The sequence below is a fragment of the Lagopus muta genome, chromosome 1, assembly GCF_023343835.1.
Source record: "Lagopus muta isolate bLagMut1 chromosome 1, bLagMut1 primary, whole genome shotgun sequence".
In the NCBI taxonomy this organism is placed as follows: Eukaryota; Metazoa; Chordata; class Aves; order Galliformes; family Phasianidae; genus Lagopus; species Lagopus muta.
The window spans coordinates 50,707,298-50,725,095 of NC_064433.1; the positions used below are offsets into that span (position 1 = coordinate 50,707,298).

At 43.6% G+C, this 17,798-nt stretch overlaps 2 protein-coding genes across 2 annotated transcripts; both read left to right on the forward strand.

Moving 5' to 3' along the window:
* Positions 1-9: 9 nt before the first annotated feature.
* TST (thiosulfate sulfurtransferase) lies at positions 10-7,076 on the forward strand. Its single transcript, XM_048931208.1, has 2 exons — positions 10-653; positions 6,584-7,076. Exons 1-2 carry the CDS (start codon positions 68-70, stop codon positions 6,880-6,882), a joined length of 885 nt encoding a protein of 294 aa, XP_048787165.1. The 5' UTR covers positions 10-67; the 3' UTR covers positions 6,883-7,076.
* A 69-nt stretch (positions 7,077-7,145) lies between these two features.
* Positions 7,146-12,629, forward strand: TEX33 (testis expressed 33). Its single transcript, XM_048931195.1, has 6 exons — positions 7,146-7,811; positions 9,293-9,368; positions 9,943-10,574; positions 11,072-11,213; positions 12,223-12,333; positions 12,537-12,629. The coding sequence occupies exons 1-6, from the start codon at positions 7,794-7,796 to the stop codon at positions 12,620-12,622; spliced, it is 1,065 nt and encodes a 354-aa protein (XP_048787152.1). The 5' UTR covers positions 7,146-7,793; the 3' UTR covers positions 12,623-12,629.
* The last annotated feature ends 5,169 nt before the right edge of the window (positions 12,630-17,798 follow it).

The window sequence follows — 17,798 nt, forward strand, 5'->3', positions numbered from 1 at the left end:
GCGGCCCGCCCGCGGCCCGGCCCATCGCGGCCGCCGCCGCTTCGGCCTTCGGCCTCGGTGCTTTGAGATGGCGGCGCAGGCGTTTGGCCGCGCGCTGGTCAGCGCCAAGTGGCTGTCCGAGGCTGTGCGGGCCGGTAGGGTCGGGGCAGGGCTGAGGGTGCTGGATGCCTCCTGGTATCCTCCGCAAGAGCGCAACGCCCGGCAGGAGTTCAGGGAGAGGCACATTCCCGGCGCGTCCTTCTTCGACATCGAGGAGTGCCGGGATAAATCCTCCCCGTATGATTTCATGCTGCCGAGCGAGGCCCACTTCGCCGACTACGTGGGGCGCCTGGGGGTCGGCAACGACACCCACGTGGTGGTGTATGACGGCGACGAGCTGGGCACCTTCTATGCCCCCCGCGCCTGGTGGATGTTCCGGGTCTTTGGGCACCGTGAGGTCTCCGTGCTGAACGGTGGCTTCAAGAACTGGGTGAAGGAGGGCCACCCCGTGACGGCGGAGCTCAGCCAGCCCACGCCGGCGGTCTTTAAGGCCAAGCTGGACAAGACCCTGCTAAAGACCTTCGAGGAGATGATGGAGAATGTGGGGTCCAAGAAGTTCCAGATGGTGGATTCCCGCCCTGCGGGCCGGTTTCAGGGCACTGAGCTGGACCAAGGTAAAGTAGAGGGAACTGCTCCCTGCGTTGTTGCAGGATGAGCGTTGGTGGTGGAACAGCTCCCAGCCAGCAGGCGTGCCTCAACCCAACTCGTGGATTTACCTTAAGGGATCCGTGTTTGAGCACTTGGATTCCAACACTCTCACGGGATGCTTTTTCTTGTAATTCGTTGTAAAGCTGCAGGAGAAAATAGCAGAAAAGGGAATGGAAAACACCCAGAAGTCTGCAGTCAGTTGGCTCCAGAATGCTCCTTCCCACACCCTGCAGAAGATAGTCAGGCACATGGGACAATGCAGAATGGGAGATGAGGGCTTTCATCGGTTTCTTTAGAGCTTAATCTAGTACTAACAGATGCACACAAACTAACTGTATTAATCCAGGCACTTCTCACATTAATGAATGCACTAGTGAAAGCCCAGTTTGTTTCAGGCAGTGCTGTTACTCAAGAGACGTTTTCCTTATTGCTCTGATTCCCAACAAATCGAGAACTTCTGATTGTAATCATTGTGCTTCTGCTCTCTGCCATAAATCTAACAAGAAGGGAAAGCCCCAAACACATCCTAGACATAGAGGCAACAGCTGAATTCGGTGATCCTTGTGGGTGCCTTCCTACTTGGGATATTCTGTGCTATCACCCTGTCTCTTTTTAGATGCAAATAACAGAAATTAAAATTGATTTTGTTACCTCAATCACTGGACACACAAGCAATAGAGGTGGAAGAAATACTGTGCAGTGGGGACAGCTGGTGCAGCAGCGTGCCTGGAATGAAATTTGAGTTGGTTCCTAAAGGAGGCCTGTACTGTGTAATGTAAACCTTGGTATATTGCAAAATAACTTCTCCTAAAATCAGAATCACTCAGATGGTTTTAAAAGTGGAGTTAAAAAACAGAAAGAAAAACTCAGCAGCAGTGGTTTGGTTGGAGCTACAGTATGCTCCACAGGAGTGGATGTGAAACAAGATCGCAAGGTCCAATGGCTGTGCTGTGCTTCTGCATTGCAGGTGGGCTTTCAGACTAGTTTCACTGTGTGTGCTGCTTTACAGCCATTGAGTGGGACATTGTGTCCTACGCTCAGAGGGTCTCATCCTGAAATAAATTCCCACCACCAAACCCCAAAACTATTTGGCTGTAATGGCTATGTACACATAAAATCAGAATCATTTGAGTTGGAAGGGACCCCTATAGGCCATTTGATCCAACTGCAATGAACAGGGATGCCTACAGCTCAGTCAGGGTGCTCAGAGTCCCTCCAGGGATATCACCAGGGATAGGGCATCCACCGTCTCTCTGGGCAAGCTGTTCCAGTGCTTTACTATCCTTACTGTGGAAAACTACAGAAAACTACAGTCTAAATCTCTCCTCTGTCATATCACAAGAGATCCTGCTAAGGAGTCAGTCCACTTCTTTCTTGCAGCTCCTCTTTGGATACTAAATGCCTAAGTGTCTGTGGTGAACCCCAAACATGCTTCACCTCTGCTAGGTGCTGTGGAAGGTCGGAGAGTTAACGGGAGTAACAGAGTAGGCTGTTGCAGAGAGAGAAGGTAGTTAGGCTTATTGCTCATTCTGTTTCCTTGCCTACTACAGCCCATCAAAGTGAAGATGTAATTTTAACCTCAAAACATGAATAAAGCATTCTTTGCTGATGGTGGTGATGGATTTCATATTCTCTTTCCCAAAGTGGGAGTTGTCACCGGATGACAAATTCTGCAGCCCCTGACAGCATCTTGGAAACAGATTTTTCCTTTGAAGTGAGTCAGCATGAAACAGTTTATTTGTGGTAGTCCAGTTCTGCTTCTCACAGCAGATCCAGCAGGGTAAGCACTCCATCTGCAGCTGCTCATTCTGCAAGAGCTCGTCAACTTTCTGAGCCAAGCTAGCCAATAGCTGCGTTGCAACCAGTGGTAGGTAAAAGGTAGCGCTTATACCTAAAAGAGCAATTTGAAATCAATGCTGATTAATTACAGGGGTCATTCAATCAGGGAGAAGAAACGTAGCCTGCAATTTAGAAAAGAAGAATGGTCTTGAGGTTAAGGAACTTAATGTGTTCTCAGGTGATTTCAGTTTAATTATTGCCTCAGCTCTTGACTTCCTAATTAAGTCCATTAATCTCTCCAGTTCCATGAACTCCGTCTCCAGAAGAGGCTAATTTCAGCTGACTCTTTTGTCTGTTTAATTTTTTCAGCTCCTTGTGGTAGGAATCAACTGCCCCTGTTTTATTCTTATATAACCGTTACCTTGCTAGGACTTAGGTCTCTGTAATGCTTGAAATAAGCCATGATGCATGCTTCATTTTTAGTTGCCGGCAGAGGTTTACAGCAATTGCCAGGGTAGAGAAAGATAAATGACGTGTCTTTAAGCTGAATGCCATGGGTTTTAAATACAAGTATTGCTTTGGATGAAAAAGAAACTCTTGCGTTGGTACATGGTGTGCATCTACAGCTGATCAGTGGTTAAATGACCCTACATAGTGCTGTGTTCCTGGGCTCCTCTGTGTCCCTGTCTCCCGTGGACATACACTACTCTTTGGGTTCTGCTCATTTTCCAAGCTCTCAGATCTCTGAAACAAAGCTCTTGCTTATCTTGAGTGTTCAGTGGCAGTGGGGGGGGAGAATGAGATGTTACTACTACATCCCTCTCTTCTCCAAGAGGAGTCTGTAGCGTAATGCACACTGGCTCTACGTTGTCCATGAAGTAGTACCTGAGGCACAACATGGAGATGGAGACTTACAAAGTCTGTTTCATTCTACAAGAGCTTACAGGCAAAGGTGTCCATCCTTTGACTGGACTGACAAACATCAGATGCCACAATGAGCATCATGCCAATTCTTCAAGTCAACTCTTCTGGCCCTGTACGTGCACAGTGTTTTGAGACTAATGGCAAAGACTTATTTGATCTGGCTACAAGGATGTATCAGGCCAGGACTGAACTTTTCTTTCCAGTGAGTTCACATTAGGTCAGATGTAATCATTAGTAGAATATAGAATAGAATGGTCTATTTGAAAACAGAGGGGGTTTTGAAGGGAACAGCTATTTGTACTCTGCTAGCTCCAGGACCACAGGGAGTTAAATGTGAACAAGGCACATCTTTAATCTTTTTGCCCAGAGGAAATTCCATTTGGAGCTTTTGTCACAAAGGGAAAGTCTGGAGAGAAGGAACTGTACTCTTAGCTAGATAAATAGCCAATAAAAAAGAGAGGTTTAAGCAAAGAACCTAACAGATGTGGAAAAGGGGATTAAACAGTAAAGAAGATAACATATTGCAGGTTACAAAGTGTGAGGAAGAATTGCCAGAAGCCAAGCTGAGTGAGAGAGACTTGGCAAAGGAAATTAAAACAACAAAAACTGCTGGAACAAAGTGAATAAAAAGAGAACAAGGAGAGAGAGAGTAAATAAGGTTGCTATGCAGTTAGCAGGGGTTCTGGGTGAAAGACTGTGTACTTTCTTCAGGATTATACTGAAGCTGTGCTGTTGGATTTTTTGATTGTCTGGATGTTTGGGTTTTCTTGTACATGCATAGTATTTTGATATAGTGTTTCCTATTGTCATTTTTGTTTTTTTTACCACTGAGGATATTGTCTATTACAGAGTAGTGTGAGGGGTAACAAAGGGGAGAGAGGCAGAAATGATCATTTTTAAATGGAGTATATAACCAAAAGATGTCCATGTGCTCAAATCTGTGAGGCAGATAATTTCTGTCCCAAACAGAAGTCAAAAATCAGTCATGTGACACTGCAGCTTAACGAAATGAGACATTTAATAAGATCACATCAGAACATGGTTTTAAAGGAGAGAAACACTAGCAAAGCTTGTCTTTTTACTTAGGGTAGGGGATACAGAATGGCCTATTAGCTGTTGCTCTCATAATGTAACATCAGTAGACTGTAATGGTTTCAAAAAACTTTTCAAGAAAATATGTGAAGTGATGGCAGAATTGAGTAAAATACCTTCATAAATTTGCACTTTAACTAAGGGCTCAATTTATTTGACAGCAAAATCGATTTGCAAAGTAAGAGAAAAGGAAACACGCGTGCATGGATGTAATGTTTGATCCTTTCTTCCAGCTATTGGAAGCAGCTTCAAAGCAGATTTGATCCATTTGAGTCTCACTGATACTTTGGACATAAGGTTAAGGGGACCATTATTATCTCAATCTGAGAAGAGGGCAAGTAACACAAGTACTGTTTGATGCCCAAGGGAGGGAGCTAGAAGAGAGGGAGCTGGTAAAACTTCCTCAGCCACTCAAGAGCACTTGTTCAGCAGTTCAAGGAGCTGTGATAGTGCAGTGTCAGCTAGTTTGTTCAGCCGAGTGCCCACACACAGGAGTAAGTGCTGTTTCTACAGATTCCCCCACTTTCCCTTGCACAGCCTGAGCACTGCTCTTTCTGACTCTGACAAACTTTTGAATCTCGCTGCAGATATAAGCCAAAATACTCTAAAATGAGAGTTCTTGATGCCTTACTCCTAACTAAATATGTGTTTAAAGGTGGTGAATGTAAGACTGCAGTCTCCAGTAAGAGGATGCAAACATACATATTGTGATCATTAGACCTGGAACAGCTACGAACTGGATCAGTGACCCAGAAAGCCTCTTTGAGCAAGGACTGGCCTCTCTTGCTCAGCCCCCAGGACTTCTTGACCTTTGACTACTTCCCCAGTGCCCTAGGATGATATGAGGCTGCAGTTATTATCACAGATTTATCTGTGTTGGTGCAGCAGTGTCAGATTTGTACGACGCTCAGGATGAATCAAGTGGGTCCATCTTGAACCGTGAGAGATTTTGCTGTCTAGAGGTTCTCTAGAGAGCTTTGGCTGCCTATAAGCTCCTAGTTTTGCCCAGCTGAGCAAAAATCCCCTCTTTAACAGGACCTTATAATCCTGTTTCCTTGTGGGATGTCCTGTCATGTCATGACATCATTTTGCATGAGCGATGAAACTGCAGCATCATTATGGTGATACCAGTCTCTGACCAAATGTTACTTTAATCTTTTGGCTACTACAAAGATTCCCTGCTCCAATCTCTTCCCATCTCCTGAGATCAGCTACTCTAATGCCTTAGAGAAGTGGAAAGCTATAAATGAAAGATTACCATTTTTGCAACTTTCCCAGGGCTATCTTGTTAGAAATTCAAACCTAGCAAGGAGCCATTCAAGGTAATACTTAGTGTTTCCTGCTTTGACAGGGCTTCATCTAAAGCTTCTCAGAGTCTGTGGAAAAACTTGAGTTGAATGTAATAGACTTCAATTAAACCTATGGTGAGAGTTTCAAGGATGTGATGAAAATCTCATCCATTGTATTTGTGTACCTGCATCTCTCTGGAGAACTTGTTCTTGAGATGTAAGTTTCAGCTTAACTGGTTAGTGTTACCAGTTGAGAAACAGAACTCACACTGATTTCATCCATGAGGTAGATAAAAAGTGATAGAAACTTTAAATTCTTACTCCTCTGGCTCTGTTGCCCTGGTATATCTGCCCTATCAGTAATCAGTCTATCACTTTAAGGTTGCTTTATTTTTCTGAAGCATGATTTTAATGTGACACAGGAATGCTGTGTCCCTACATGATGCTGGCATACTTAAGGAAGGTCAGAAATATACTGCTGTGTTTCTCTTTATGCAGGTGTGCATAATACCTTTGCTAGGATCTTTCCTGTCATGGCTCTTTGATTCTTGTCATATTTAGAGCTGCCAAGGCTTTCAGATTCCTACCTCCTATTGCTTTTGGGGGGAAACAGTTTTCTAAATAACTTTAGCCAAGTTAAATAACGTTTGCCCTCTTTTTAGTCGCAAACTGTTTTGCACCTCCATCACCACCTGAAACAACTGAGCATCTTGGGGAGTATCTGCAGCGATGTCTCTTTAGTGTCTCTTATCCCTCATCACCCACATTAATGACTCCTTGCTCATATTTTTTCTTCTTGTTTGCTCTTGCAGGGCTGGAATCCGGTCACATCCCTGGTGCTGTGAACATGCCCTTCTCAACATTCCTAACAGAAAGCGGCCACGAGAAGAGTATTGAGGAGATTCAGCAGATGTTCCGTGAGAAGAAAGTGGATCTCTCAAAGCCACTGACTGCCACATGCCGCAAAGGTGTCACTGCATGCCACATTGCCTTGGCAGCCTACCTTTGCGGCAAGCCTGATGTGGCAGTTTATGATGGCTCCTGGTCCGAGTGGTTCCACCGTGCCCCACCTCAGTACAAGGTCACTGAGGTGAAGCGCAGCAAGGGCTAGAGGGAGAGTTGTTCCTTAGGCTGTCTGTAGGCCAGGGTGCACAAAGGAAAGGGAAGAGGTAGAAAAAAGAGGAAGAAAAAAAAAATCATGCTGATTTTATTTTGTCCATTTTTCACAGAATGATCAGTAGTTTTCTATCACAGCTTGCAGTTTCTCGCAATGAAATAAAGTCTATTTCTAAAATAATGCACTTATGAATGTCTCTAATTATTTTCTGTTGCCCCTGACTTCTTTGTGCTGGGTGGGAAAAGCAGCTTTGCAGCATGAGGGAGATTTGCACTCTTCCCTTGAGGCTTCCAGAAATTCTTGTGGCCTTATGAGAATGCAAGTCCATGGTGTAGTGCAACATATGAAAACTCTGGGTCTGAATTATAGCTCTGTGTGCTGAATACAGGAGAGCCAGGCTTTGGTTCTGTTACTGACTGGATGTGATGCTGTTTGACAGCCAACCAACTCCCTTTTCCAATGTGGAAAATGGGGGCACCTTTCCCTGTCACTCTGATGGGGATCAGTGAGCTCACATGAACCATTTGGTATAAGATCCAGTTCTGCTGAAATAGTCTTGTTGATAGTCAGGATTGTCTCATGAAAGTCTCCAAGAAATCCTATGCATGTGGTGAAGACTTACGGACACAGACACGAGTCTTTTACTCCTTCCTATGTTGCTTTTGGTTTTGTTTTGTTTTGTTTTTTCTGTCTTTGTTCGCTTGTTTTTGGTTTTGTTTTTTTGATCAGTGAGGATGCTGCTCATCTCTGCCATGTTTCTTCTGGTTCCCATGGTGACTACAGCTCATAGATAGAGAGAAAGTTGTTCCCTAGCAACTGTTCCTGCCTTTCAACCTTCAGACCACCTCCATACCCAACAGGACCTGCCTGCTTGTAAGAATCACTGTGGCACTACATCAGGGACCATGGATCAGATGGGAGAGGTAATTTTGGAAGGGGCTTTGCCCCTAGTTAAATCTTCAATCTTTTCTGTATTGGAAAAAAAAAAAAGAGGATAGAAATGATCCCACTACATTGTAACATTTATGGAACTTCTCAGGTCTGGAAAGTCAATTAAGTATCCTCATATTTTGGAGGCCCAGCCAGATGCAGAAGTCATATAAGACCGTGCTTGATCACGGCTGTTGACTGGGTGAGAATGGCCTGCTGATTTTACATCTGTATTTCTTCCATGGCTCGATGTAAAGGAAGTCAAAGACTATAGAAACACTCTTCTTTTGTATTTCAGAAGGAGGTATCAAGTTTAATCATTTTTATGTTTGATCGATAAATGTCTTTTCTGGTATGTCATTTATTGTCCCTCACATAATTGGTTTAGCAAAGGAATAAGTAGACATAGTTCTGTGGTGTCTGTTACTCAGGAGGATAGCCAAATGATCTTAGAGTCCTTTTTCGTATTAAGATTTAGGAGTCTCAGAATGGTATTTTGACTTTGGACTTTCTGGCTCAGAAGTAAAATGAACGATAAACAATAGCAATAAAGTCAAATCCAATTACAAGTAAGGAAAGTAAGGGCAATTGCAGGACTTCAGCATCATTTTGTCCAGCACGAACTGGGAAAATGAAGGTTATCAGTGAATGGGGCTTGAGAAATTAGAACATTGCCTCTGTACTCAGAAATTCTGCTTCAGTGAAAGAGGGGCATTGAAATGGAGAGAGGAGGAATTTCTACAACGGTGAACTGGAATGTTCTTTCCACTGAATGTAGTAATAATAACAGACACAATTTTGTTTTAAGTAAGAGGTGAGAGTTAAAACAGTTTATTTAGAAGCACTGATTCCTGCACATGTTTAAATGTTTAGCTCTTCTTTAAAAGCAATATAGAAGAGGAGATGCCGCCACGTGAGTCAGGGCTACCCTCTTTGCGTATCAAGGCATTTTTCTCTTTGTGGAAGAAGTTATTTCTCTTGCCACATTTGCACAGCACGCAGCATTTACACTTGGAGCCTGACTTACACAGTGGCTCCAGTTTCCCAATGTTGTACCAGCCATGCTGCTGCAAAGTGCTGGTATACCGTGGAAGAAGTTGATGGCTCAGACCAGCCCTGTTTGTTCCCATGAGCTAACCTTGAAGCAGTGGGCTTCCTGCCCCCTCAGCTGGTGTCTGTATTCCAAAAAACTGAGCAGAAGCTAAGCATGTATGACACACCCTGAGCTCATTTGACAAATGCAGACGTATATCCCTGCCTGATCCAGATCACTCTTATATTACTGATAGACTCACAAACAACATGTTCACCATCATAGAGCGTGGCTTCAGCTCTAACCTCTCACAGAGTTCACTTGAGTGAAATTAGCTACACTCCATCTGCTTAAGAATAAAGTATGTCACCAAAAGATGAGCAAGGCTGTTCCCTTAATTCCCTTCTCTGCACCTGACACAGCATTTGTATTTCTTCTAAGGCAGTGACAGAGGTCCCAACATCCCCCAGACTTGATGTGGCCCAAAGTGACTCTGTGCCTACCAACAGTGCATCAGGTAAGCAAGATAGCAGTGAAGCTGTCCCTCCTCCAGGGCAGCTTGCTTTGCAATACAGCTTGTGATGCAGTGTGTCATTCCCTCTTTCCTTCCTGAGGAGGCTGGTGGGTTAAAATCCCTCTGCGTGTTTTCCCCAACCTTGTCTCCATATCTCCCTGTGCAGTAAGCTGCTGTTATTCAGTAAACTCATCAATAAATACGAATGAGTAACAGACACTAAATGGATCTTCATGAGTGTGGCAATGATCATGAGTTGGAAAAACCACCTACATGTAAGAAAATACAGACATGTGTGTACATGTCTGACCATACGACTTTTACTTGCATATTTCTGTGCCTGTTCATGTATCAAAAACATTTAAGCCTCCTCAGGCACCTTCTGGTTCAGCATGAAATTTGACACAAGTCTATTGTTGTTCATTTCTGCTTTCTTTCTCTCTTTTAAGACTTTAATTCTTTTGTTGTTTGCCAATGACAGAGTGACATGCCAGGTTTTTTCCAGCTCCATTTAAGTTACCCCCTTCAATCATCCAGACAGTATCAAGTTCACTGAGCTATGCCTTTTGTCTTTAAGTGGAACCTGAGGAAGGGAAAAAGGAGCATCTTCCAGCAGGCTTAAGTCCCAGCAGACAGAGAACATCCCAAAAGACTTCCAGCACAGCCTCCTGCAAGATCTCGAAGAGCCAAGCAGCTCGGGGAACAATGAAGAACTCCACATATATCAAATCCAAAGCATCTCCTTCGGTAAAGGGTATTCAGAATAAAAATATTCAGAGAAAACAGAATCTCCAAGCCAAAACTCCCCACATGCAGAATCATCATTCAAGAAGACTTGAAGAGGAAGGAGAAGATACTTCTGCCACCAAAGACCCAAGGGCAAGGCTTGAGCCAAGAAGCAGGAACAGCATTTCCCATGCGTCTGCAGCATCCAAGCAAACGGAGGCAGAGAACACCAAATCCATGCACAATGGCAAAGAGTTAGTAGCAGGCCAGCAGCAAACCCCAGGTTCTAAAATGCCTGGATCTCTGTGGAAGACCACCAAAACCAGCTGTGAAAAAGCCAAGGAGACCAATAAGTCCCTGTCATCAATAGCGCCAGATATGAAAGCAGAATGGAAGATGCCTCTGGAGAAGAAAAACAGTTTGACCAGTGACAACAGCAAAAATAAATTTGCCTGTGCTGATGAATTTAACAGCAATGAAGAGGTATTAGGAAAGATGTTTTACATCTCCTTTATGGCATACTGAAGGATGTTTTATGGTACAGAGTGAAATATTAGCAGTTTCTAGAAGACAGAGAGAGAGATGGTTTGGGACTTCACAGTAAGGGACAGTGACATGTTCCACAGCCAGCCTTTCACATCTCCATTGGTGGTTTTTTTTTTCAGTTTGTTTTTCCTTCACCCCTTCATTTATAAGGTTCTCAGAGGCCGGCAGAATAGTAGCTCACAGGGTGAAACAGGGTGGCACCTGGACCCAGTCCAGAGTCCAACACCCTTGTCCCTTTCTCATTTGCACCTATTTTACCATTTCCGAATGTCCCATGCAATGCATACAGAAACTGCTGAAGGAGACTCAAGGGCAGAGTCGAGTCCCAGGGACTTCTTGTAGCTCAAAAGCTTATGCAGGGATGGAAACACCAGGAGTCTCTTGCATGTAGGGAGTGCTGAAAGATGATTGTTTCTTGCTGTTTGATTTTTCAGGAGCGGCGGTCTCTGTGCATGACAGCACTTGTCATAGGACAGAAAAGACTCAGTGACCGCTCTGAGGTGCTAAAAAAAAAGCTGGAGTCATTTGGTGATTTCAACGAGCTGGGTTTCAACCTGAGGTCAAACATCTTCCAAGGTAAGAGATGCTTGTACCTATGCCTGACCTTCAAGCTGGTTCTGTCTGCGTTGTGCCTGGGCTCAGAGCAGCTGCATTGGTTTGGACAGAGTCTGACCTCTTACTTCTTTTATAACCACAGTTACTCCTTTCCCAAGAAAGCTAGAGCCTCCCTTTCTACATACTTCTTTCCTCTCTTCTTCTCTCCCCTTTAATTTCCAAGGCATGAAAATTGAAGCTGTATTATGACCCCAGTTCTCCCTACTCAGTGCTAAATGAACACCATTTGGAATTCAATGTGCCCTGTCATCTCTTGTCTCAAATTACCTCAATTTTCAATACTAGCATTACTTATCTTCAAGATATTTAGAGAGATGGGCCTTTGAAATGTCTTCTCAAACCTCTGTTAGGTATTGGAGATTGCATTGTCCTGAGCTTTGTCACACAGAAAGGAGGAACATCTTCTCCCAGGAAGCTCAAAATTATTATTATCACGGAGAGGGTACAATAAAAAGGAAAATGAGAAGGATAGAATAAAAATAATGCTCCCCAAATGTCCAGAAGTCAAGAGGCAGTAAACAGAGAAGTCACAGTTAGGAGCTAATTTTAAGTATAATGGCAGAATAGGAACTCAGGAAGGCCTGGAGTGGTGCAGTAGTGCTTTTTGTGGAGCTGTAATGTTGAGTAGGAAGCTACTCAGTTGGTTGAGGAGATTCAAAGGGAGATCAGGTGGGCACTTGAGTAAAGAAAGTGCACTGGGATACAAATAAAGGTGATGCCCTTGCTGTACCCTGTAAACATGTCTCATCCTTAAGTATGAAAAGCAGATGCACTGGCAAAAATAAGCTCCCTCCTGGGTGATAATGAAACTATTATTCAGCATCAAGCCACAAATCTGATCAAGGGTATTGCAGTCAACACATGACTTTTCCTGTGCCCTTGAAACTGCTGGTGTTGCTCCTCTGCTTCAATTACAGGACTGCATTAGGGTGATATCTGCATACATTTCCTCATTTGCTGTTTCTTGTAGGTGGCCCACTGGAAAGCAGAAGCTTAATGAAAGATTCCTACACCCCTGATGTACTTCAGAAGGCAACCAGGGATCCCAGGAACTGGCATGGAAGGAGGATTGATGAGCTAGGTATGGAATCTGTCAGGAAAAGTACGTTGCTGAATTCCTGAGCAGGGTGCTGCCTCCATCAGGGGTAATGGATGAATCTGGACAAAGATGGGGACTACAGATTGGCATTTAAACGAGAGTATTTTCTGCAACTAGAAAAATCCCTGAGGGATAACAGCATCAGAAGGGAGGCAATAAATGAACCATCATTTTCTTCTTTACAGGGAGGTGGCATCAGAAAAATGCCTTAAATCTTAACCTGCAGAAGGCATTGGAGGATAAATATGGGAAGAAAAAAGTCAAGCCCTAGAAGATGAAGTACTGAACTGCATTCACTACATGATCTTCTTCCTCAACCATCTAATAAACCTCCATGTACAGCACCAACCCATTGCTTAATAGTTGTCAGCTACAGATTTTTTTCTATTACTCTCCTTCCCTCTAGGGTAGAGTGTCTTTGAGAGAGCAATGCAAGATAAATCTGAATGCAAATGCAAAAATATATATATATACATATATATATATATACACTTTTGATGGTCACTGGTAAAGTGGGCCTGACTTAGGTGTGAAGTAGATTCCTTTTCAGAGGGTAGAAGTATGTGGTAGTGAGACAAGGCCATATAAGCTCATAAGATGGAGTAGGACCGATGATGCAGGGCCAGGAATCCCACTGAGTGGTATGAGAGGACAATAGGGAGAATGAAGTCCAGGTGGAAGTGAGCAGGGCTTTTGAATGTCACCCTCCCTGAATCCACAGTGTGAATGGACTCCTACTGAAACTCTCATAAACTGTACTCATCTATGCTAGCCCTTTCCCAATCTCCCAGAGAAGCATCATCACCAAACTGTATGCATCTACTACACAGTCTGCACAATCTGAAGTTCTGAAAGTGTATCTGAACAATAACCTAGGATCACCAAGATGCTTGAATGCTGCCAGACCCGTAGGGTGTTTGGGGATTCCTGTTGGTCCTTACTGCAGGATTGGTCCTTCCAGCTCCATACCAGTTTGGCGCAGCAATTTATGTCTGGAAATAGTGATGTCCTGAGTCCAGTCCCCTCTGGTCCCAAACTTTCACAGTTTTAAAAGGCTGCTACTCCACTAAGTGATACATCCTGTTTTGGGGGCAGAATTAAGATTTTTACTCTACCCTTCATTGGTTGGGGATTAGGTAAAAATGCGCTGACTGCGTAAAAGCAGTGAAGGATGAACTGCTCTGTACTGATGCAGCCTTATCTCAAATACTGCATGCAGTTTTTGGCACCAATATAAGAAGGATATAAAACTATTAGAGAGTGTCCAAAGGAGGTCTACAAAGATGGTCTGGAAGGCAAGAAGCATGAGGGGTAATTGAGTTCTCTTGGTCTGTTCAGCCCAGATCAGAGGGGGCTGAAGGGGGGCCTCATAGCATCATACATTGCACTGCTTTGTAAGAACACCCCGTTCTGGGTTCATCTGTCACTGATGACCAATGTGAATCCATAATAAATACCATCTTCTGAAACAGTGCATGGGGCAAGTCCTAATCCAGTAAACATAAACAGAAATATACCAATACTGTTTGGCATATTGAAAGTAGGCAGTTCAGGGTATGGTTAGCTAATACACACATAAGACATAACATGTGGGCTGAATCAGCATACAGACTTTACAGCTCTCTTCCTAATGTCTGAGCAGACAGACTGCAGAATTACTGTACAGCTTGGAGAAAATGCACTTTGCTACCCATGAAAGGCTAATGAAGAGACTTGATAAGAAGGAAAACAGACTGGAAGGTCTTGCTGCATCATTACATGCTGTCACAAACCATGTTGTTTGCCTTCCGCAGCAAAGAGCAGCAAAGTCATTTTGCATGCTTCCTATAAAATAAAATATTGTATTTATAAGCAGTTAAACGATACAAAAAAGTTGACACTGTGTAGTGGACTTGAATGGGTGGCAGCTGTTCGATGCCAACTAAACACACACAATTCCCCTTCATCTCCATGCTTCACCAAATGACAGCAGAGACAGGGGCAAACACTTTGCAAAGGGTGACACATCAAAAGCTGCTGAGATAACTGAGATGGCTTTCAAGGAGACAGCTCAGCTCCCGAAATCAATGAGTACTTGAAGTTTCTGAGTGATGAACAGAATAATTTAGCCAGAATCTTGGCTAGGAACACTACTGTGTGGCACTCCATGATGACTGGATTGCTTTGGGCACACAAACATGCATATTTTAAGCTAGTTTTGGTATCTCCAAATAGCATGTCAGATGCAAGTAGGCAAGAGCTGGTCTGAAATAAGCTCTCACCACAGCTGAATGTCTCTATTCTACCCATTCATATACTCTCAGCCATTCATTCTTGCTTGCTTACCTACAGTACTTTGAACAGATTCCACTTGATGACCAGTAGAAGATCAATACAGAAGGGAAAGAAAAACAAAGTTAACAAGTTAACAAAACAAATTTTCTTAAGGAAAAGACCTCATTACAGGTAATGAAATGAGTGGTGGGCTATGAAAATGTTGGGGAAGAGGAGTGGAAAAGAAATGGAAAGGGAAATGGCTTTTCATTGCCTTTTTTATACAGTGAGAAATTAGTTGGTATCCGCTGTACAGTCTCACTAAGCACTTTGCAATGCATTTCAGTGATTTTACCAGGTCTTATCATTGGGTGGCAGCTGTGAGCCAATGTTTTATCTGCAGGCAAGAGCTTACAAAAAAAAAGAAAAAAAAAAGAAAAAGAAAAAAAAAGGATTATTCTCTAGCTTTCTTAAACTGTTTACCAAAATAGCTATTTAAGTGCTGCTTCAGACATCTATAAACAGTTAATGTGCTTGAAATACAGATAACCATACTATAGCAATTTGAAATTGAAGAGACCAATTACATCCAAGGTTCTTTATAGGACAAGGGGAAATGGTCTCAAACTGAAAGAGAGGAGATTTAGACTGGATATAAGGAAGAAGTTTTTTACAATAAGAGTAGTGAGGCACTGGGACAGGCAGCCCAAAGAGGTGGAAGATGCCCCATCCCTGGGACATCCGAGGTCAGGCTGGAGAGGCTGTGTGCCCCAATCTACCTGTAGGTGTCTCTATTCAGAACAAGTGGTTCTGAAGGATATCACTGGTAAGGAAGATGTTCTGTTCTCCAGCCAATATTTTTTCATTCAGCCCTCTGACTTCTTCCTATCCCGTCCTATGCTGAATGATTCCAATCTCCGACATCTCCAGCACAAGTGATTTAGAATGGCTCACTAAAGAAATGGTAACAATTGTAAGAAGTCGGTGCAAGGGTTCTTATCAAAGTCTTCACCCTGCTATAAGTTCACTATACTGTAAAGCTTGCACTGAAATAAAACTTAAATTCAGAGCTACATCTCTCCCGAGATAAACCCGGTATTCCTAAAGGAATGGAGTACTTACTGCTAATCCTGCCTATAATGGGATAAAAGAGAAATCCAGAGCTTCCCAAAGTGGCTGGAGATCCCAACAAAGAGAATGCAAGTGAATTGGCTTCAGTGGATTTCAGTCTTGGATACTTTGGCTGAAATGCAATTCTGTCTTCTGTTGAAAGGTATTTAAAACACCATTACTCACTAGCAGAGAATAATGTTTTGAGCATTAGGAATTTCCTGTGTTGTTGATACTCATAGAACAAAGGAGCTATGGAGGAAGAAGTGTAATTTTTTTCTTTTCTTTTCTGAGGGTTATCTTTGGATTTTGCTTGTCAATGACTCTTCCCCTGAGGATCTGAAATGTTGAGGAGGAAGTGTGAGGACTGTGAACCAAGGTTTCTTGGGCTAGATCTGCTACAGCAGTGGCCCAGCATCACAGATTCACAGAATCACAGAATGGCCAGGGTTGGAAGGGACCTCAAGGATCATGAATCTCCAACCCCCTGCCACATGCAGGGCCACCAACCTCCCCATTTAACACTGGACCAGGCTGCCAGGGCCCCATCCAACCTGGCCTTGAACACCTCCAGGGACGGGGCATCCACAGCCTCTCTGGGCAGCCTGTTCCAGCACCTCACCACTCTCTCTGTAAAGAACTTCCCTCTGACATCCAGCCTAAATCTTCCCTCCCTCGAACTTAAAACCATTTCCCCTTGTCCTGCAGTCATTAACCTTTTCAAAGAGTTGATTCCCCTCCTGTCTGTAGGCTCCCTTTATATACTGAAAGGCTGCCATGAGGTCACCCTGCAGCCTTCTTTTCTCCAGGCTGAACAAGCCCAGCTCTTTCAGCCTGTCATCATAGAGGAGGTGCATCAGAGATGGAATCGCTGCATTTGAGAACAACAGAGATTTAGGAACAACATTTCCTTACACAGGAACAAGGGACTCTCTCAACTCCTGGCAAAATTTGGGAGTGGGTTACTTTACTAAGATGCTTTCAGGTTCTGTTGGTGACTTCAGTAAATAGACCTTCCACTGTTCATTTTGAGTTTCCATTTTACCCCTTTTAATAAGATTCCTTTTCTTTTAAACACTTGGATTCATTGCTTTTATGCAGGAAAACTGATTATCCAAGCTTATTATGTGCCCAAGCAAAATCATTTTCTTTTCCTATAACCTGAGATGCTTGAGCTGAAATTGATTACCTATTTTTAGAAAGAAGCCCTAGCTAAATCAGGCTTTTTCCCCTGCCAATCATATCTATCAGTGGCATGCAAAGCAAGCTTATATAAGTGCAGGTATATGAGAATTATGGCCTGCCCCTTTTTAGCTAATACATGTACTGAAGAAAGGAATAGGCTGAATGCACAGCAATTTCTCCTTGTTTCCTGCTGGGTCCACTTCCAGGCTGGGAGGAACACCACTGGGTGTGGAGCACTGGAAGCCAAGCAAGGGATTGCTGTCTAAGAAGCCATACTTGCATCAGCAGTGCTCATGCATGGAATCCTGGCCAATAGGCAGCACTGTGCTGCGCTCTGATTCTATGAGCAGGTAAGTACAGCTGACAAAGTGAGGTTTTAAGTGGCACTTCTGATGTCTGACAAGAGATCTGTAGAATCAGCGTAGAATAGGGAATCTTCACCGTCTCTGCCTTAGCTCCAGGGAACTCAGCTGAACCATTCTTAGTCATCCTGTTTAGGTGAAAAGCAAAGGGCATAGCTGCTATTGACAGCTGCCTAATTGACAGCTCTCTAAGGTGATCTCTGCATACAAACAAGAGCTCCTGTAAGGGGCTGCATAGTCTTCCAGGAAGCCAGAATGAATCTTTGGCCACATCTCTTGTATTTTCCTCAGAAGATGCAAGCCTCAGCCTTTTCTATGCAACAGCAAGGCGCCACGCATCTACTGCCAACTCCAATTCTATGCCAAGATGTGCAAGCACAAATTAGCTTTTGAGAAAGGTTGTGCTTTTATTGTAAGCAAAACAGAGCCAGGGACCATTCTTTGGAACTCATGCTAAATGAGCATAACCACACTGTATAGCCCTGCTTGCCTGCCAGGTCTCCCATGGTTTCTCTACAGTCTAAAACACAGACTAGA

What these genes read in the sequence shown, in the direction of transcription:
- TST (XM_048931208.1), top strand. Translation starts at nt 68, where the DNA reads ATGGCGGCGCAGGCGTTTGGCCGCGCGCTGGTCAGCGCCAAGTGGCTG. An exon ending in GGGCACTGAGCTGGACCAAG is followed by an intron (nt 654 to 6,583) that starts GTAAAGTAGAGG and finishes TTGCTCTTGCAG; the next exon opens with GGCTGGAATCCGGTCACATC.
- TEX33 (XM_048931195.1), top strand. An exon ending in GAGGTCAAACATCTTCCAAG is followed by an intron (nt 11,214 to 12,222) that starts GTAAGAGATGCT and finishes TGTTTCTTGTAG; the next exon opens with GTGGCCCACTGGAAAGCAGA. An exon ending in AAGGAGGATTGATGAGCTAG is followed by an intron (nt 12,334 to 12,536) that starts GTATGGAATCTG and finishes TCTTCTTTACAG; the next exon opens with GGAGGTGGCATCAGAAAAAT.